Raw genomic sequence first — 21,861 nt, forward strand, 5'->3', positions numbered from 1 at the left:
CAAATGAGAGTGGTACAACTATTGATGTGTGGCTATATTTATGGCTTAGTAATAATAAGCGGGTCTACAAACGTACAAGAAATCAATTAACTCATATCAATTGCACATAATCAGCACTGAAACATGTAGATGATTTACACAAAATCAGGGACAAGTTTGATTAGAGCTGCTGTGCAGTCAATTCGTTTTTTCTTTTTTTTTTTTTAACAGAAAGGCTGCATCTATTTTGACAATCAACTTTTCAAGCACAAATTGCAAAATTTTAATTTTGTGGGGTGTTTCAGACTGATGGGCAGAATCAGTAATACTTGAAAAATGTTGTTTGCACCTAATTTTCATAAAATATTTTTCATGTAGAAATGACAAAAATGTTCCGGTTACAGCTTTTCAAATGTGAAATTTTCTGCTTATTTTGGTCTTATAGTAAATTAAGTATCAATAGATTTTATATTCTTGGGTAAAGCAAGCAATCTGAAGATGTAAAGGTAGTTTGTCAAAAATCTAGAAATCAATTGACAGATTAATCCATAATGACATTAATGGTTAGTTGGGGTCATAACAGGAGCAGCAATTCTAAAACTGATGTAATAATTTCCTGACGGTTCACTTTTAACTTGTTGACCAGGAGAGTTGGGTAAATTCCGAGCAGCGCCTGAACCCCTCAGCAGTAGTTGACTGGAGGGAATGGAGCTGCGGCGCTGGTGTTGTTTTCTCCGCCACACGTTCACAGGAGCTGTCAGCCCGGCCGTGACGACGTGAGCTGCCCGGGACCTTCAGCAGGGGAAACCGCCGTCAGTGGACTAGACTACCGCACAGCCGACACGGCCAAAGCTCACAGCTTTTCCCCTTCTCCGAGGACAGGAGAAAACAAAACAACAACAACAACAACAACAACAAAAACAAAAAACAGCTGTGTACCTCTGCCAGTGAGGTCTAGTGAGAGAAAACGCGCGCTTAATGATTAGTATTTAGACAAGTCGCCAATTAACCGGTAATTACGTAAGTAGCGTTTAAGCCGCCCGTGCGTTTCTCGTGTCTGCTGCTGGGCTAAAATTAGAACGACTCGGAGCCAGCGGAGGACGCGATAGTGTTTATTCAGTAGGAGTTTTTCATTTTTCACCAACGCACCTTGGATTTCAGTCGTTATCACAAAGCAAGTGTGGAGCCGAGGACGACGTCACAACAATTCAAGACAGGTAAGCTGAGACTCCTGCAGCTGAATCCGCCAGAGACGTGAGTATGAGGTTCGCTGTGTTGAGGAGTAAAAGTATGGAACATCGTTTCTGCACCCATAAGCTACCCCTCTGATGTACTGTGCTGCTTCTCTCATTACATGAGGTCCAATTTTTGTGTGTGTCTTTGTTTCCATAGTGCAATAAATAACAAAACCATACAGCATCCCATCTGGAGTCAAACTCAATTTTGGCGAGTGCACATGCCTTGATGCCGCCCGTACTTGATATGCTGTTCAATGAGGCTACACTGAGAAGGAAAATAATGAGTAATTCTTAAGGTTTATTAAAAAAAAAAAAAAAACGGCATTTAAAGTACTTTTCCTGAGTAGTTGTGCTTAATTGTAATTGAGTCAAATGAAAAATGACAGTTAAAACTTGAATTGTATATTTCATAGATACGTCTAATTAAGACTAAATATGTTTAAGATAATTCTGTTGGCTTTAGCTAAACTGCATTAGTCAAGACAATGTGGTTGATGTACGTAATGTTCACTGAACTGAGTAAATTATTGGATAAACCTGTATTCGGTTGATTAGATCTGATACTGCAGGATTATTGAGAATCGGGACAGTCAATAGCTCATAAGTGTGACATGACAGAGACCCTGGTCTAACACATTATGCAGGCTGACATAACCAGCCACCCTCCTGGCATCCATCCAACCTCACTTCATTATTTTGTGGGGACAGCGCTTGGCTGCAAATCCTGAAGTGGCGGTTGCCTGCATTACTGCTGCCTTGTGAAAAGACGGGGGTTTAGTGCGATTTAGTTGAATTCTGAGCTTCTGTTGTAATTCTCTCCTTGATGTCATTTCTGTGCTTTCTTAGACTTAGTGTCACAAGCATCGACTCCACTCAGAGTGGACTGTTAACACTTTGTTAGCCCCAGAAAGGATAAAAAAAAAAAAGAATTCCAGCAGAAGGTGTCTTACGGATAAATATCACAAATAAACTCCATTTCCCCCTCTGTCTCTAACCGTCTTTATCTGCAGTTTTGCTGAAAGACAGGCTTCTAGCGCAGTGGGCTGGTAATAGGGTTGGATGCGCTTCACCTCCACTCACTGCCAACAACATCCGGAGTCACTTGCCAGGAATTCCACCTTTGCTATTTGTTTCCCTTGGAGGGAAAAGTGTGTTATGTGGACTATAGGGAGGCACGCAACAGGGAAGAGCATCCAGCTCAGATTAAACTCACAGACCAGAGAAGAGGGGTTGTAAGAAGAGGAAACACTCTGGCTTTGCAGCATGGTGGACAGGTTCCTGGCATCTAGCTTGGGCAAGTCCGATGCCAGATTCCTTCCCTTTGCCGCCTGCCAAAGCCCTCCACCCCATCGTCTTTATCAAAAGCCCTTGCTGCGATTCCCCTCTTTCAGTTCTGTCGCGGCGCTATCAATCATATCTTCCTCTCAGCAGACTCTTCTGCTCATTAAGGATGTGAACCTGTAGGTAGCCCGCAGCCCCCTAGACATTCATCTCTCTCAGCAGGGCGCAGAGTCTCACATCTGGAACAGCATTTCAAAACATGGCTCTTAGCAGACATGTAGTGTACGCTGAAGGAGATTCAATACATTTTTAAAGGCTGCCTTTCAGCAGACGCAGTGCCAAGCATAAAATTAACATCACTTTAAGTGGGTTGCTCATACACAAACCTGTAATGGTTCATAATTTGCCAGAAAGGCAGAATAAAGCAGGTGCAGTGGATAATGTATATTCCAGTACAGTCACTGGTGATGATAGTTGGCTGGCTTCACTTCTCATTCCCTTTGTCCCTCTCTTTTGCTGCTCTGTTTTGTGTAAAAGGTTTCAGCCAAGACAAGTTGAGCTGCTTTAGTGTGTGTGTTTGTGTGTGTGTGTGTGTGTGTTAGAGAGAGAGAGAGAGAGAGAGAGGACTGCAGGGTGTAGCCCCAGACTTCTTTCTTCCCCTCAGGCACTGCTTCCCTGTCATGAATACGCCTTTGTGCTCCAGAAAGACACACAACTAAGGTGGACAACTTGAGAGGAGAGGAGAACACACATTTGTTTCTACACAAGTGTAAAAATAGAGGACCTTTATTTATAGCAAAGACCTTATGACTTGCATTTACAACCTGAGAGCCTTCACCTAAAAATCCCGTAGTTACTTCAAAAAATATATTTTCTCAACGATTCTTTGTCTGTAATTAATTTAGACCTGCACCAGAACATTAATTTATTCAGACAAGTTTAATGCAACATGTAATAACAATGAATCAAAATGCTTCACATTATAGAAAGTAAAAGTACTGTATTACTTATCGTAAATGGTAAAAATATTCTTAACTGTGGTGGATTTCACACCCCTTTCATTAGCTTTGAAAATGTCCCTCAGTTTCATATTGTAATATAAAGAACATAGCTTGGAAATCCTTCAACATTGTCTCTTCAGGAGTGAAAAGGGGATTACTTGAGGTTGTGACAATGAATGTTTTTTTGTTTGTTTGTTTTTAAAATAAGCACATACCGATGCCCTTGTCTGTCTTTAACGTGGTGCATCCACCTCCAGGAGAATGGCACTGACGTAGCCGCAGAGCTCTGGCCTGTTAACCCTCACAGCCACAACAAGCCATCCCCAGATAAACCATAATGCAGCTCCGTACAGCCGCCTTGTCACAACACATGTGTCACCACTCAGCAAGAAGAGCGCCGGGTGAAACCCTCAGGGCTCTGAACCCAGCTTAGTCACGCCACCGCGGCCAAGACGGCCCCTTCACCATTTGCACACTGCTCTGATGCCTCTTGACAGGCTGCAAGCTGGCACAAACACAATCTAAGATGCATCCCAAAAAAAGAAAAAGAAAATATTGTCAATATAACACAGCATAAGAGAGAAATGGCAGAGGGGGCTGCCACTTGGCTGGCTGTTATTTTTGTCCAAAATCTGGCTATTCTTAAAATAAACTTACCACCGAGACAAGATTGTTGATATTGAATGATTCTGCAAAACCCTAAATTACATCCAATGACGACGTCTATTTACACCCAGTGCCAATATGGGAAAAGTTTTGCTTTCAACAGTAGTTTGTTAATCTTGTGAATCAGCTGGATTTCTCTCGAGTGACAATCCATGACCCAACAGCAAGACACTACTGTTTGTTAACAGAAATGGCGGCTCCTAAAGAGGTTAGCGTAGATGCTGCTGTAGCATCAATTATATCAGAACTGGAGAGAATTTATTCATTGATAGTGGAGCAAAGAACAGCAAAGAAGGCTTTTTTTCAATGGAAAAGGTGTTTTTGCTCTTCTGCTGACTGGCTTCGGCAAGAGTTTGATTTACCAACTGGCTCAGCTAGTAGTGGAAAAAATGGGATGGATGCAGAATCTGATTGGTTGAAGACAGCCTGTAATAGATAGCAATAGGCAGAAGGTTTATCCAATCAGCTGCTAAGTATATTTTGTAAAAGTGCTTCCCCTTTCGCAAACTGTTTTCAACTGAGCCTTCCCAGATGGTTCCGTGTAACAAGCCATCTGGAGTGTCAGGTTAATAAGTTGTAGAAATACGACATATTATCACCATTGGACGTAAATCTTGTGTAATCGTCCAATATGGATGTAATTCCAATAAACTGGCCTCGAAAAGACCAAAAAAACCTTACTTAGATCATGAGAATGTGCCAGTTGTGTTCTTCTTCATTATAATATTAATTAGGCATAGAGATATGCGCTGAATTAAATGCCATCTGGCTTCGTTATCAATGCCTTGAATTATGGCACAGACACTTTGCAACTGTACATTACATCCAGTATGTGTACTCAGCACTTGGACGAACAAAAATGCATTAGCAGAAGTAGAACAAAATAATGGCGCTTATTTAAGAAGATATCATCCTGCATTGTTCTCTGAAACATGTTTTGCAAGTGTCATCATGTGCAAAGGTTTGCATAGATGTTTGCCAACATAACTGTAAGTAACGTTTATGTGTACACAAGGAGGTAAGTGTCACATTTACTAAAGCACTGTGTACGTGTTTTGAGCCAAGCTGTTGAACAGTAATCTAAATGAGGGTTCACACGGGCTCTTACTTAAGACACACAAAAGGCACATAACTAAAACATTTTTTAAGCGTCTCAAATCCTATGCAGATTCCTTAGCAAGAATGTAATGTCACACATAAGTACATTAAGGAGAAGACCTTTGAGGTTTTTCGGCACGCTAAAGTTTCTGTGAAAGCCCAAAAAGCATAGAATCAGTGTTTTGGCATTGATTTATTTTTTGAGCATGCCTCTGCAAAACCTCTTCACCTTATATGTCTAATTTGCCCAGCGTGGTAAATCTCAGTGTTTCTATGTGACTGTGGTCCACTCTACTAGCGGGGGGCTAATTGCTTTTCTATTTGAGTGTCTCAGTTTTGATTCATGGCGTACAGTGCCTTGTTGTTGCCACTCTGAAGGAGAACTTGATGTCATGAAACCTATTATCCATTCTATCTGTTTCTGTCTCGCTGTGTGCTTCACCCTCTGATGCCAGCACTTGCACACTCTCCGCCCCCACGCCAACAGGCATATTGATGGAATGAGGCCTCTCCATACTGAGAAGAAGTGGGCTATGTCTTGGCTTCGAGTTCTCAGTTACAGTATGATGATCAACATCAGATGACGATCTCTCCTACAGTTTATTAGTCATTAACCCACTTTCTGCCTGGTATTCACCTGCAGTTTTTACTTTGTAGGTGGATAGTGTCTGAGTATTTACATGAATCTAACCGTTTTTTGTAATGTACCACAGAAGATAGCAGAGCTTTAGCGAAAAGAGAAGAAGAAGTAGATGTACACTATCCAGATGTTAGTGCATTAAAAAAGACATTCAGAAGGCCATGACATGAATGTGAACTGTATATTTTCAATGAAAACGCTATGTGGTAATAGATAGATGACAGAAAAATACCTCACTTGTTATAAATAACATAGCATCTTGACAATTTATGATACCAGAAGAAGAGGGAGTGAGTGAGGATTTGCTGCTCATTTATCTTGAACTTCACATTCAGTGGCCCAGTTTCCATCCAAATATAGCCAAAAAAGAATTTCCAGAAAACTGATGAAAATGCAAATAACGCTTCTATCCGTTACTGTTGTGCAAATATTAAGAGTTGAGCCCATCTACATAAAAAGCTTGTCGTGCTAATTCTCCAGTTAGGTGCCATTAAACCATGGCAGAAGATAAGGATGCAACAAGATTACTTAATTGAAGAGTCCCAGTCAAACGATGGGAAACTATGTAGAAAATGTGACGGAAAACATTTATGTTTGTTTCATGTATTAATCTGAGGAACATTACACTCTCCTCACTGGTTCACACATGTCTGATGTTTCCGTCTCATTTCTCGCCTCCTCAGTTCAAGCTTGAGTGACATTACAGTCGAATGCTTCATGTTCGTCATGATTTATTCACTCAGTCTGTTTCCATCGCATTTCGTTTCATTTTGCTTTTACACATTTATTGACTTTGTGTGTGTGTCATAGTTATTTTGCACATCAGCACATTTCTTTGTCCATATTTTTTATATTGTGGAGGAGCCCCCAATTTAATTTGTGTGGCCAAAAGTGTTTCTCAGAGGCAGCAAAGTGGTTTTGTGTGATATTTGATTAGATTTTTAATGTAACTTTTGCAATAGCACCTACATTTGATGTAATTGTGCTTTCCCAGTGGATTTCAGTCTGGAGTGTGCATGTAATGCAAGAGAGCAAAGAGGATTTATAAGGGTAAGCATCAAAGTGTTGCAGGTGACCAGGTAACACTATACAGATACAACAGGTACTCAACATGTGACAGATTTCTGTGGCCCTATCCCTGTCAAAACACATCAACATTCAGTTTCTGTACTGTATGTGTGAGCAGAGGCAGCTGGCATCAAACTAAAAAAGAAATGCAGGGGAGCAGGGACAGCAGTGCCAGTACTCAAGTTTTCTCTCTTCCTGTGAGATTCAAAGTTCCTTCCTCTGAGATCACAGAGCTCTGAGGAAGCTTGCTGTTGAAGCTCCTGTCAATGCAACCACAGGCAGCTCTTTCAGGGTTACGCCCACTTATCTTCTCACTGTGGAGATGTATCACTTAGATTTGGTCCACCACACAAACTGTCACTGTAAACACGCACACTCACACACACACACACACTCACACACACACACACACACACACACACAGACACATACATCTGTCTGTGTCTATACAGGAATAAGTACTGACACACACAAGGGCTGACATTGACAAGAGCTGACATTGTCAAGAGTGACTTATAAAAGGATTTTTCTCACTTTGTACATGTGCACAAGGTTACTGTCAATACACCTCAGAGCGCTTTATACATATGGAACACATTTCAGTCGACTTTGTGCCAGTTTGTTCCCTCAAATTGGCCATTTCCTGTGAACTGTCTCACCAGTAAAATGATCTGTAATGCATGGCACATGGTTCAGTGCTATGGTTAAGCATTAAAACCATTTTAAGTGTTCATGTTGTCATCATGTCACAGTTATATTTTCATTTTTATTTGGTCTGTTAGAAAATATGGTATTTGTGTCATCAGGAGTTGACAGTTAATCACAGATAATCACAGTTAATCCTAGATAATGCACATGGATAGATGTTAGATAGTATTTTACTGTTTATCTACATCTAATCATGTAATTTGTCATATTTAACAGTGTTCAAGTGTGTAAGCACTTCCTTTACACACAATCTGCAGCAATCACAGAAGATCCAGTGTGCAACAACTTAACCATAACACATATAAAGATGGAGGCCGCGAATTGTCACATTGTCCAAAGTCGTAAACAATGAATTGTCCCATCATGAGTTAGGAAATTGTAGTCCAGTTATTTGATAATGTTCTGGTTTAAACCAGATGGCAAATGCATATTTGTTCCAGACACTTCTAATTTTACTGCTATAAACAGGGAGTATTTCATAAAATAATTCTGCCCAGAAACACATAATTATTATTATTGCTTGTGATCACATACTTCAGATATATAAATTTGTGTAATAATAACACATTTCTGTGTTTCATTAATTTGCATTTTCTCCTGAAATTCTATAGCTGTAATCATAAATGTGTAGTCACTGTGTGCATGCACTTTGTTAGTCTTTATTAGGTTTGTGATCTTGATGCACAGGGTGTGTTCATATGCATTTATGGTAATGGAGTATGGCAGAACAAAATCTCACCAACACACTCCCGCCCACAGAATTCCCTGTCCTACAATTTATCTTCCTGATTCTGTGCAGTTAAGATGTGACACAGTGCGTGCTTGTGTGTGCTGTGAAGACCCTCACGGGCCGTCTGGGATCTATTTTGATGTGAAAACCACAGACATGAACTCTTTTCACTGCTATCTGTTCCCCTAAGGCTCGGAAACACTTACTAAAAACCTGGCCAAAAGAACAGGGAGTAAACATTTAACATACACACGCATACGCGCGCGCACACACACACACAGAGTAATACAACATACACTCTGTCAAACACATGCTGGATCGATTAGCATTTTTGAGGCCGCAGAGAAAATTACTTTGAGAGAGCACAAAGTTTATTAGAGGCATGTTTCATACTCCCCCAGAATCACTGTACAAATAAAATCTGCCCCCATGTTTGGCTTAAATATCAGTTTTTCTTTGACTGTTTTTTATTAAACGCAGGTTGAGTGCAAGTAAGTGGAACCTCGAAACACTCTTAAAAAGCCATGGCTGACAGAACGAAGATAACAAGCAGATTAGCTAAAAGCTCCCCCATATATTGTTACACTGTTTACTGTCATCCTGTTTATTTTTCAGGCTGTGACACAGATGATGGTTTACAGAGCAGAGGGTCATAGTTTACCCACCTTAATAACATAAATGCCTGTGACCAGAAACAGCTCCACTGTCATCATTATAACCTCCTGTTGATATTGTGAAATAATTGTAAGTGAAATGTGAAAATAAGAGCTGCTGGTGGTGCTACAGTCCTCATATCTAAGGCATGCAGCAGAGGAATGCCTGTGCAAAAAACAAAAATGGATTTGCTTAGTCAATCCTCAACAACCTGAAAAAATTGCCAAGTTGGATGGTAAAGCATAGGAGGAAGTGTGAAACCAGATTTCTTTTATTTATGTGTTACAGTCACACTTTTTACTAGAGCTAAACAAATAAATCTCTTAGGCTGATATATTTAGCAATGTTGTAGACATGTAGACTATAGACATATTGGTATGTCAGCCAACAAGTAACCAGAAATTGCAATTTAGAAACATTGTTGACGTTACATAATCAGATCTTTAAAACTCATTCATATTTGAAACAAGTGGATTTAGACAAAACAGACTGCTAATTTTTAGCTAATTACCTAGATTTTTCTGTCTGAAACAACAGTAGCTAGCTGGTTATTAAACTAATGTTGCCTCCGTGAGCTGGTTGAAAATGCTGTCCTCAGCTGACTCTTCATGTTTCTAGCTGGATTTTAAACCTTTTTAAAATAAAAAATATTGGTCATAAATATAGACTTAATGGCTACATACATGATACCATGCTAACTGAGGTTAAAGCTAACATGTACAAAAAGTCAGCATCCTTTAAGTTTATGATTCATGGCCAGGATCTGTTCTGTTCTTGTATCGCAAAGTGAAGGTAGTTAGTCCTACTATAAAAAGGGGTCACAAAATGCTTAACTAGACAAGATTGAGATTTCTGATACACAATTTTTTTTGCTACTTTTATAGTGAAACTCTACAGGATTACCTCTTAAACCTAAAAACCATTCAAATGAAACAGTCCGATGTAGGCATCTTTTCCTTCACTTAGTTGTGGGAAAACTGGCATGAAGTTCCTTAAAGGAGCTATTACATTAGCATCATTAGCATTAACAGCTGTTTACTGTCAAGTAAAGTCAAGTCAAGAAGAAACATTGCAAGTACAGCATCAAACTTTATTCCTTTACTAACCAAGAGCAGTCTCCAACACCAATGTTAAATCTTATCTCTATCATTTCATTTCTTCTGTTGTTAGCACCTGAACCAGCTAGCCTCCGAACATTTTGTCACTTTCCAATAGCAACTCATTGTAGCCTCCATTCTCCAAGGGCATATTATAACCTCTTGTAAACACAACAATGGACGAAGCTCTTGTCAGGCAACAGTCACCACCACCCGCTTCTGGCAAGAATTCACATTCAGCAGCAGAGAAAACTTACAAGCAGCCCCTTTAAGTTTGTTCACTCAGTGTTCCTGTACTGTTTTGCATTAGCTTTCATCCAGACAGGTCACTGCTTCACGCCTGTTTCTCTAGCTTTTCTCTTGAAGAAGGATGTAGTTCTGTGGTCATGGGTGATGCTCTTTTGGAGAATGTAAAGTAAAATGCATTTGTTTAAATGCAAATAATGTTACCTAAACAATACCCAAATCTAATCCAGACCCCTAATTAAAATCTTCAAAGCTGCTAGACACTGGATATTATTAGAATATGGATGTCAACATTAGCTTGGTTTGAGGAAGATAAAATAACACCTACAGTATGTATGAGAAAAGCCAGGGTCTGTCGTTAGTAGTGTGGTCCCAGGGCACCTTGGTTGACTGTCATGGCCTTAGCTTACTTCTCTCCAAAATATTTGAGGACACTACAAGCTGTGCATGTCTGTGTGTGTGCGCGCCTGTCTATCTCAGCGCTGGAGGGAGTGAGTCAATCACAGCAGCAGAAATCATCCCTGCGGGCGATCTGTCTCCACTCATGACAAGGCTCCTAAGGCACTTATCTTTCCTTCCCTGACTCATTCCATCTATCCATCCCTCCCTCAGTCCTCCCTCTATCTGCTCCTCCACCTCTTCCCATTCTCTCCTCCTATTCTCTATCACTCTGCCTCCCTCCCACAGTTTGTCTCGTGCCCTGGCACTGCAATTAACTTCTCATCATCAAAGGGTGTAATGAAAAAGAAGGCGAGATAGAGAGTTAGACAGAGGTAGGGAAGCTGTGAGAGAGGGAAGATAAGAGGGATGATGCCAGAGGAGCTGTGACTGAACAGAGGTGAAGCAGTGCCTCGCACACACACACACACACACACACACACACACACACACACACACACACACACACACACACACACACACACACACACACACACACACACACTCGCTGACACTTGTACACACTCACAGGTTCTTTTTTTTTTCCCCAAAATACACACTGTTAAATACAATCACACACACACACACACACACACACACACACACACACACAGCTCACACTTGCTCTCAGTCACTCTCACATTCCTGCGAGTTGCAGACAGAAATAGAGAAAGAAAGGGATGATATCCCCCCAGGAGATTTTTCTCTCCTCGTTCCTTGTTTTTATTTCTCAACCCGTTTCTCCCTTCCTCTTTCACAGTCGCACACACACTTGTTCACAGTCTCCCCCCTCCTCCCCCTCCTCCTCCTTTTCTTTGAAGAACAAGAAGTATTGCTGTACATGCAGGGAAGCTGCTCTGTCGGTATTCTCATTGTTTTGTGTTTTTTTTTTTGTTTTGTTTTTTTTTTCACCCCCTGGTTCAGAGAGCTGTCAACTGTGACCGCTGTTGAAAGGATGTCAGCAAGAGAGAGAGGGAGAAGGAGAGAGACACACGGCGAGAGAGAGGGAGAGATTGAGACTGGGGGATGAAAGAGACGGTGAAAGAGGGAGGGGGAGATGTCGAGATGGAGGTCCCTACGGAGGGCAGAGGGAGTGATGGCATGCTTGTTTCTTTGTGCCCAAGCAAACGTAGCAACAGCAGTGGTGAGGGGAGGTGATGGAGAGGAAAATAGCTGAGGGTAAAAAAGCAGCTCAGGGGGGAAATGAGAAGGGCTAAAGCTGCTAATTAACCATGGCACTAGCGCTCAATAATAGTGACATAATTGGCCCTAGTTGGTGGTCCTTGGTGGGGGAGCCCTCAGCAGTGGAATCTGGCTCATACAAGTGTGGTTTGACAATGACACACTCAATAAAAGATGAATAATCCATAATGTTACATTGTGGTTTATGACCAAAACTGGAATAGATGAGTTACAGGCTCATCAGGCTCAGGCTCATCAGGTTACCTTCAGCCATATACTGAAGTTGTGTTGAATTGTGTAAGTAAAGTGTATTTTGTTTTATTTTCCCCAAAATTCTGAATCTGTGCTTTCAGGGAGTACAATCCACGTCGCTGTTAACTCACTCTGTTGGCTTGAGGCAAGTGTAGAAAATCATGTGTTCTCTGATACACTGATACACACAGCTCTTCCTCTTAACCTGTCACACGTCGACACATATTGCTCGTAGATCTCACTCCCCTTGTGCAGGTCTCTCTCCAGTAGTAGCCCATAGTGCAGTCTGGCAGTGTTAATGCAGTTCAGCTCAAGGCAGGGCTGTGTAGACAGCTTGATTGATTTAAATAGGAACTCAGCTTTTCCATCATACATGTATGAGACGGACAAGTACAAAACAGGGCTGAAACACTTTCCTTGTAGACACACCATTAGTTTGTCCCCAGGGCAGTTTGTCAAAGGGACATGCACCCCCTTTACTACAATAAACTGGCATTTCACATGGAGGGTCTTGTTCATGAGTTAGGATAAGATGGGGTGTAAACTTGACAAAATAGACAGATCAGTGTTTCAGCTGCAGTGATGCAGAAATAGTACTGGGCTGTTGTAGCTGACTGTTGATCTTAAAGCATGTCTGATACATCCTTAGAAGATACAAAATGTAAAGCTGTTCCATGTAATCCATTACTCCCTGCGGCTCGTAGATAGGTTCAGTAAGAGCAGCACAGTTTGAGGTGACGTTTCAGTGGTTTTAGGTGTGTCTGATTAGTCTGTTAAAAGCAAACACTCGAAAAGCAGCACACAGAAATAAAACTGTGCATCCAAGCAAAGCAGGGAGCTTATTGAAGCGGACATTTTAATCAGCTACCCAACAGGGGTAAGGCTGAGATGGTGTCGCCTCAGTTTGGTCTGTCAAGATGGGTTGTGGGCGATGACATCTCTTGATGCAGGCAGGTGGAGGAGGGGCACGAGAAGCTCTGAGGAGGTAAGGTGGTGACAAGGAGGTCCAGCCGCTTATGCCTCAAACAGCTGGCTTTGCATTCTGCATGAAGGGGAGGAAACAACAGCGAGCCAAATGACAGCCATTCTCTGTGATCAAAAGGACGATACAGTTTCTCACCACAGATTCAGAGACCGACTTCAGCTCTGAGGCCCCTCAGTGTCTTGATAATAGGGATCTGCTGTCAGATTGAAAAAAGCTCAGTTGGTGGGTTTGTACTGCTGCCAAGCAATGTGTGGGCCTCATGTTTCTTCTTATCTGCATCCCTTTAATTTAAAACAGGTGATATTCATTCATTCATTCAAATCAAACAGGCACTGTGCCTGTTGGATACCTTTTGTCAAGTTGTTTGCCTTTTGCACTGGTCCCACTGGCACAGTGAGTGCACATCTCCTCTGCCTCCCAGATTAACGTGCTGTTGACACAGCTTCCCAGTGCATTTCCACGTGTGGGATCCATTTCACTGAGCAAATTGGTGTCAAACATCTCGCTAACTCTCCTACCGCCTAATCAATAGGGAATTCATGGTGTGAGTGGGTGTCATCTCTCCATCTGTGTCCCACTTGTTACGTATCACAGAGTTGCCAGCCATCTGCCAATTTTTAGAGCTCACCATTATTGTCGTTCAGATTTGTCACACAGCTCGCACAGACGCTGGTTTCTCCTCCACAGCAACACTGGCGTATTTGCCAGTATCATAGACAAACTTGTTAACATTTATCACATCGTTATGAGAGCATATGCAAAATGATTGTGAAATTTACCCACATGACGTGTTCATTGTTGATGTGTATAAATAGTTTACAAACTGGTGCTGGATTTACTAATAACAAACAAATTAGTTAACACAATATTGATGGATTCACTAAACAAACCAAAATAAGCTCAGTTTATCGTTCTGTTTCCACATCTTTTGAGGAGTTCTGTTATGAATATTTCTAGGATTAGAAATAGTGCTTTGTTGTCAACTTGATTGTACTGATTTCCATTCTGTTTTTTTTTCCAGATCGAAATCAAAGAGAGAGATGACCCTCGTTTTGTCCATGAATCCTTTCCTGGACCCAGAAGGAGACCCACCGCTCTCCACATATCAGCCCATATGGGAATCAGAGCGCTGCACCAAGACTTGCCTGTCAAGCTCTGCCCCACCATGCAGCTCTGAAGAGCAATTTACACAAGGTACACACACCAACACAGATGTTCATTCAGTCATTTATTTAAGCCTGACTTAATCAGATGCTGTTCCACAAAACAAGCTCAGCCTGTGGTAGTCGAATAGATATTCAAGGAATAGGGCTTGAAATAAGTCATCTGTACAGGTTGGGCTATGGCCCGCTGGCCCCAAAATAAGACATTTATTCAAACATTTTTGTATGTTTGAATGATGAAAACATACAGTAATGTTTAGTTTTATGTTCAAGATGTGATAATATTAAATGGTCCCACAGTGCACTTGATTTATGGTAGTGTTTTCTCTCTCTGCAGAACCCTCCTGTAGACGAGTTCCTGATCATGTTTCAGTGTCGAGGATTGCATACTTTAAGAGGAAGTTTGTTGATGATGATGATGAGCCTTCCTTCAGTTTCAGGACATACTGCCAGACTGTAAGTATTAATACACTGATATTCCCAATCCAGAGCACTCAGTGTATCCTAAATAATCGTGTTCAGGTTTTCCGCAGCTGAATTTTTGGCCTTAAAATGTCTTAAATATCATTTTGACAGGATTGATTATGATTTTTAATTGGTTATGATTTTATAACTTTGCATTAACTTCATTCTTGCTTTTAAACAGTTCTCTTTTTTAGAGCTTGTTTGCATTTTAATTTGCATCGATATCTTAGTTTAAAAAATCAAAACTTCTCACTCTGAATTGTACCTTACTTGTGGTTACTTTTGAATTGGTTGGGTAATGTGATCTTATTGAATCAGCATCTCAGCCTTTTTTAAATAATTGACCCAGTTACATAGTTAATGGAATACTGTCCTTCAGGTTGCACCAGTTTTGGAGGAGCGTGCCCATGTGTTGCGTCTCTCCTTGGAGAAGATGAGATTCATTGACGACCCTGAGGCCTTCCTTCGACGCTCTGTTCTAGTTAACAACCTCCTTAGGCGTCTGCGAGCTGAGATCCTGCTCCAGAGCACTGACTGGTGCTTCCCACCAAATGCAGCATTTGCCACTGGCCCTTGTGTCCTCCCAGCCAGCACTAACCCCGCTCATCAGACACTCCATGGAGCAGTACCCACCCGGATCTGCCTGGCACCACAGGCTGGACCTCCCTTCCGTAAGCGCTTCCGAATGGTCCGTGGAGGACAGGGGGATCTTCGCCCTGATTGTGCCCAGACATGCTGCTGCATCTATGCAGCGGCAGCTGCTGCAGGACACTACCTCCACCTCCCATTCTCCATGTATGATGCAGCACTCTCTACCTGCCCATCCACACCACACTCATCCTCGTTTTTCCAGCTAGCTAGCCATAGTAAGTTAGGGTTGACAGTGGCTGTACAAGAACGTGATGATGAGGATGAAGATGTTGAAGAGGAGGAGGAAAATGAAGAGGAAGAAGAGAGGGAAGAAGAGGAGGAGGAAGAAGATGATGAAAGACAAGCAGGGCCTTCTATTGATGTTGTTAAAGACAAGTCAAGCCTGAAAAGTAGGACTAGGACCTTGCTGGGTCATGCACACACAAGGACAGAGGAGGACAGCTGCATGACAGGCAGGGCAGAAGAGGAGGAGGAGGGAGAGCAGGAGGAAGAAGAAGAGGAGGAGGACGAGGAGGAAGAGGAGCAGGGTGTTAGACCTTGTCAGTGGGCATCAGACAGAGAGCTCCACAAAGTTAGCTTCTGGCACCGCAGGGCTCATAGACAATGATTGTGCTTTCTGAAAAATTACTTAAATTCTGTTTGAATGAAAACGTAATGATGACGACAACTGTCATCAGTTGAAGATTACTCATATGAAGGTGTGAGCTAACTACACTATTGTAATGCCAAGTCAGCTTTATTTTAATGGTCTAATATACTCTACACAGACAAACTCAATGCAGCTCTATTGCGGTCAGATGAAAAATAGAAAATTCTTGGCCTCTATTGCCACTGGAAACATTTCTTAAGCAATTATGAAGGCTAAGGCCAAGGTCACATATGGTGGGATCTGAAATCCCAAAGGTGAATTGAAGCTTGCTATTGCACTGTCTCCAAGACCATTTTCAAGCCCCACAGCACAAAACTAAAAGTCTCTAATGGGGCTTTATATTGGTGCAACGGTCTTGTTTAAGGACCCTAAACAAGCCTATGAAATAAAGGGATGTGGATTTGCGAGTGAATGCGTCTGTGTGTGTATGTGTGTGTGTTTGCAAGATATGATGTAGCATTTTAAAACTTGATTTTAAGCTGTTCTTTTTATTATTAAACATGGGTCACACATAGTTAATGTGTGCCTGTTAATTTTGATGCTGTCTCAGGCAATGGCGAGTGACTGTGCTGCAGCAGCGGCACAAATATATGTTCTTCAAATTACTTTAAGAGACAACAATCATAACCATTGGAAATATTAAATCACAATTTCAAGTGCCTTAGTGTTTTTATAGATACATGTATATTGTGTGTTAATGTAATTGTTCTTGTTACTAAGTAGCTCTCTTGCGTTCCAAATGACTGCATTTGACTTAAACAGGGCATGTAGTTAAATGCAATTCAAATGTTGTTAAAAGGTTAAAAATTTCAAATCAAACTAAATCTCCACACCCAAAATGTGTTCTGTTTGTTTTTAGTTCAAAATGCATGTTTTCTAGCTCTACCTGTCTTGACAATGCTCAAATGTAAAGCCAACCTTCAAGGACGGTTGTCAAAGGCCTGTTAAGACCTGTTATGGTTTGGTAGGTCTGTTCATTGATGTTCATTTACCAAAAATTATTTGACTCTAACAGCATGAAAACGGATGTCATTCTCTGATTTAAATGTCAGCATTATAATTAGATACTGTAAATACATATACACCAATGTGTGTTTTGCTGTTATCCTCCCAATCAGATGTTTTAGCAGTTTGAACAAGCAAATATTTCATCACCAAGCAAGAAATTGTTTTATTTCTTATTTGAATCAAAATCAAACTTTCATTCAATAGCTATAGACTAACAATCAATGGCCAATGGCATTCAAGAAATTGATTCTCAAGTAATTTGTGTTGACCCCAGTGTTTACCTTGTTTTATTTGTGGCTGCCCGCCACAATATCAACATTGACCACCAAATATCGACTTTCTATTTTATTTACTATTCCTATGGGAAATGGATATCAATAAAATCTTATTTTATTGTAGAGCTTCAATCAGTCGATTTGCTCCCCCCCTCCTTGCTTCACCCTGACTCTCTGTTACACTCACAAACACAATGACAACCGACCAATCTGTCATAGTCTGGCCACCAGGAGTACTGGGAGAAATACAGTTGCATTGACGGGCCATTTAAAAATCCTTGAAGTTTTTACCGTCTGTCAGTGTCTAAATTGGTTGTCTCTGTCATATCTTTGGGAGATTAACTTCGTATCACATCTTAAGCCTGGTTGCACAGGCAGCAGCTCGTTGAGGAAAAGCCAGTCAAAATTAGCCTCATTCAGCATCTTTTAAATTATGATCAACAAAATGCTTAAAGGAATATCCCAACATTTTGGGAAATATGCTTACAGTATTAACTTTCTTGCCGAGAGTTAAGTCAGAAGATGGATATCTCTTTCATGTCTGTCCAGTAAATATGAAATGAGTCAGGAGATGATTAGCTTAGAGGAAGACCGGAAACAGGGAAACAGCTAGCCTGGCTCTGTCCTGAGGTTACAAAATTTGCCTACCAGCACCTCTAATCTTCTCATGTAACTCTTCACAAGAAAACAAAAAGGGATATTTCCCAAAATGTTGAATTATTAGTATACCCTGTCTTTGTAGATTCACACCTGTGTGTGTGTCGCCCGAAGTTCCTGGTATTTGAAGCGTCTAGAATCGAGCTTGGTAGAGTGAAATCTCATTGGTTGTAGACAGTTGTCAGCCTGTCTGGGTATAAATCGGTATATATATACAGTATGTTGTTTTAAAATAGAGGAGGTGATGGACTGATTAAAAGAGTCAAGGATGGATAGATACCAAACCAGGTCTAATCTACTCATGAGCCTTTCTGTCATAATGGCATGATCAGTGGTTTCTTATTTGTTGGTGTGTCTCTTGTTTGGCACTTCTGAAGATTAGGGTCCTCACACTGATGACAAACCCAAACCAAAGTTGTTAAAAAAAAAATAAAAAGATGTGTTTGTCAGTAATGTTTTTTTTTTGTTTTGTTTTTGTTTTTTTTTTTGTTTTTTTGTGATGTACACTTAAGTCATTTTGATGAGCTTAGTTGGAAGGTGGAATTATTCCTGCCTTGTCCTCTCTTTTTTCCTGATGTACAAAACTGACAGTTTGCATCCCAAACAGCATCAGTGCCATATCTACAACAAAACAAGTCGAGTACCAGCCTATTTAATTTTAATTCTCAAAACCCTGTGATAATCGGTGGTATTTTTTGAAAATGAAAGAATTTGATGAAGCAATATTTGTTTCTGAGACAAGAACATGTAAACTGCATTGTCTGTTATTAAAAACAACAAATGAGCAAGTCTGCTCTGATAATTTTATGTGATGTTCTGTGACAAGTGTAAAGATCAGTAAAAGAAATGTTGAAAAAAATATTGCTTCCTCTTTTATTCCTTCACATTACAACCATGCTGATTCTTGCAGTTTTCAAATACAACACAATGAGATGTGTGTATATGTGTGTGTGTGTGTGTGTGTGTGTGTTAATGTAGGTGTGTGAATCCCTCTTTATTGTCTTGCCTCCCATCCTGTCTGCTGTTCAGTGGAGTGCAGCACTGCAGCTTATTGCATGCGCCAAATGTCTCTCAGGTGTCACTTTGCTTCTCGATTCTTGTTAATCTTTTTGACATTACGCTCAGAGCAGTCACCTCCACACTCCTCCCTGCGCTCCCTGTCTTATCTATTGTCCCTGCAATATTCACTTTTGTTGCAACATAAAACAGGCCCTTCTACCTGTATCCCATATAGCCTAGAGAGAAGCCAGAGACTATTTGAAAATACACTCTTCCATACGCAGTCTACCAGCATAATGCAGTCAGTACTTACACAGTACTGTCATCCACTGGCATTACTGGGCTTCAGGGTAAATGTTCTTTTGATCCAGTAATAGTGCTCAGTGTGCGTGCCCTAATTACTGGATTATTTCTAATACGGCAGGTTTTGTGTGACATTGGTCCGGATTGCTTGAAAGCAGCTAAGCTATTGTACCACATAATATAAAGAGAGTGTGTGTATGTGTGTGTGTGTGTGTGGGCAAGTGTGTGTGTTGGGGAGATATAACAGTGTGAAGTGGGGAGGTTAAATCACAGGTCTGAACATCTTGACAGCTCTGTTGCGAGGTGAGGATGGAAGATCATCTTTTCATGACACCTCTGCTGTAGGGCTGTGCGTATCCTGCCGCTCAGCCTTCCCCCATCTTTCTCTGCCTCTGCTTCAGATCCCTCAGTATCACTGGATCTTATTTCATTACTCTTACAATCACTGGACTGACCTTTTAACAGATGCAAAAGCAGCATACTGTATATAATCATAATTTCCAAATGAAAAATATTTTTAGGCTACTTTGATATTTATGTAATACAAACCTGAGACGAAAATTCACAGTCCTTTAAACGGGTATCTGTGATGACACCTTTATTACCTCATGTATACAGCACACCACTGGTACTCAACCTTTTGTTGTCAGCTGTACCATCACAGCTGTGTCAGCCCACCTGTCATTATGAGTTTTTTAGAAAGGATGTAAAATTGGGTAATTGTGTTATATTGTAGTTATATATTGTTATGATAATTAGTAATTTTCAGGCTAGTTCTGTCAGTTTTGCATTTGTACTACTACCACTTAGCAAGTCAGATGCTGGATGTTTCAACCATTTATACTTGTGGTTTTATTCACCAATTATTCAATACTTGAATAATACTAGCAAACTATTTTTCAACAATTTATTCATTCACTACTTTTAGCTATTTCACTTTTTATAGCTGATAGCCAACTATTTCAATCATTTAAACCTTTTATTACTGTTATCATTAGATATCTTTTTTTAACCATTTATTTTTAGCTATTTCACTTTTTATCCATTATTTTCAGCTAATCATTTCAACTGTTCATCCATTACATTAACTATTTTAACTAATTTAAGGTTAATGTAACTGGTTTGACCGGGGGTCTATTAGGACTTCCCAGCTCACTCGATAGTTTTCACACATTGCAAGTGTCTAGCTGCACCTCGAGAGTACCCTCTGAGGAACAGGTGCCTGTACTTCCAAATCACTACACTTATGTACAAAATATTCCATAGTACCAGTACCTACTACATCATTTTGTTGACAAACATGTACTGTACAACTATAGACAATGAATAGTTCCGAAAGTACAACATTAAGAGCACGTATGAGTAATTTATTCAGAAGCCAGTAATGGTACGTAAGATGTGTATGTGTGTGTGTGTGTGTGTGTGTGTGTGTGTGTGTGTGTGTGTGTGTGTATGCATGCATGTCTGCATACAAAAAACAATGCTCTTTCTCTCCGTGTATCTGAATGTCCCTTCACCCCCTCTTCCCCCAATACCTAAGGCAAAGATGGGGACTTGCCAAATAGCACACACACCCACACACACACACACACACACACACACACACACACAGAGGGAGACATCGCCGGGCGAGTGCTGAGGAGAGGGGAGCTGTCATTTGTCAACAAGGAACTTTGGCAGCTCACCGTTGCCATGGGAACTGTCTGTTGCTGAGGACTGGTTTTGCATCACAAGGTCCTCAAATTGGCTCCAAAGCCTCAGAGGTCCCACCCCTCCTCCACCCGGCTCACCTCCGTCTCTGCCTCAAACATATTGTCAGAATTTCCTTTTTCTTTATTCCCCCGTTCTGCTGTCTCCCACCTCAGAGACAAAATTCCTCTGTTTGGGAGATTTATATCTGCTGTTTGATTTACAATAGCAACACGATAGAATAATAGAGCGATAGATAGATAGATAGATAGATAGATAGATAGATAGATAGATAGATAGATAGATAGATAGATAGATAGATAGATAGATCACATCATCATGTGTACAGTTTTGTTTCAACTGACTAATTAATTGAATCTAAGGGTTGCTGGATCATCATCTAAAGTCTGGCAGATTATTCAGTGGTTGTATGAATCCTCTCCATTGCATCATAATATATTAGCTGCTTCAATGATAATAGTAGATTCTGTGACTTTTACATCTTTGTTCATGCTTTCTTGGATTTGGATCTTATAGTTCCTTATTTTGAGGACAACCATCCATTCATCCTTCTATTTACTGCTACTTATCCAGGGTTGGGTCGTGGTGGTACCAGGTCAAGCAAAGTAGTCCAGACTTCCCTCTCCCCAGCAACATTTTCCAGTTCCTTTTAGGTGGTCCTGAGGCATTGTAGGCCAGATGAGATACATAATCTTTCCAGTATGTTCTGGGTCTACCC

The 21,861-nt window shown here is 40.8% G+C and overlaps 1 protein-coding gene across 1 annotated transcript; it reads left to right on the forward strand.

Annotated features, from left to right (window-relative positions):
* The first annotated feature begins 463 nt into the window (after positions 1-463).
* Positions 464-18,915, forward strand: sertad4 (SERTA domain containing 4). Its single transcript, XM_071471424.1, has 4 exons — positions 464-1,196; positions 14,285-14,457; positions 14,764-14,882; positions 15,271-18,915. The coding sequence occupies exons 2-4, from the start codon at positions 14,304-14,306 to the stop codon at positions 16,147-16,149; spliced, it is 1,152 nt and encodes a 383-aa protein (XP_071327525.1). The 5' UTR covers positions 464-1,196; positions 14,285-14,303; the 3' UTR covers positions 16,150-18,915.
* The last annotated feature ends 2,946 nt before the right edge of the window (positions 18,916-21,861 follow it).

Source organism: Trachinotus anak, unplaced genomic scaffold, assembly GCF_046630095.1.
Source record: "Trachinotus anak isolate AG129_WGS33_773 ecotype Australia unplaced genomic scaffold, CSIRO_AGI_Tana_v1 ptg000033l, whole genome shotgun sequence".
NCBI classification, from domain to species: Eukaryota; Metazoa; Chordata; class Actinopteri; order Carangiformes; family Carangidae; genus Trachinotus; species Trachinotus anak.

Excerpts from the sequence above, each read along its gene's own strand:
- sertad4 (XM_071471424.1), top strand. The coding sequence starts at position 14,304 with ATGACCCTCGTTTTGTCCATGAATCCTTTCCTGGACCCAGAAGGAGAC. Across the intron at positions 14,458-14,763 it reads TGAAGAGCAATTTACACAAG|AACCCTCCTGTAGACGAGTT; the intron begins GTACACACACCA and ends CTCTCTCTGCAG. Across the intron at positions 14,883-15,270 it reads TCAGGACATACTGCCAGACT|GTTGCACCAGTTTTGGAGGA; the intron begins GTAAGTATTAAT and ends ACTGTCCTTCAG.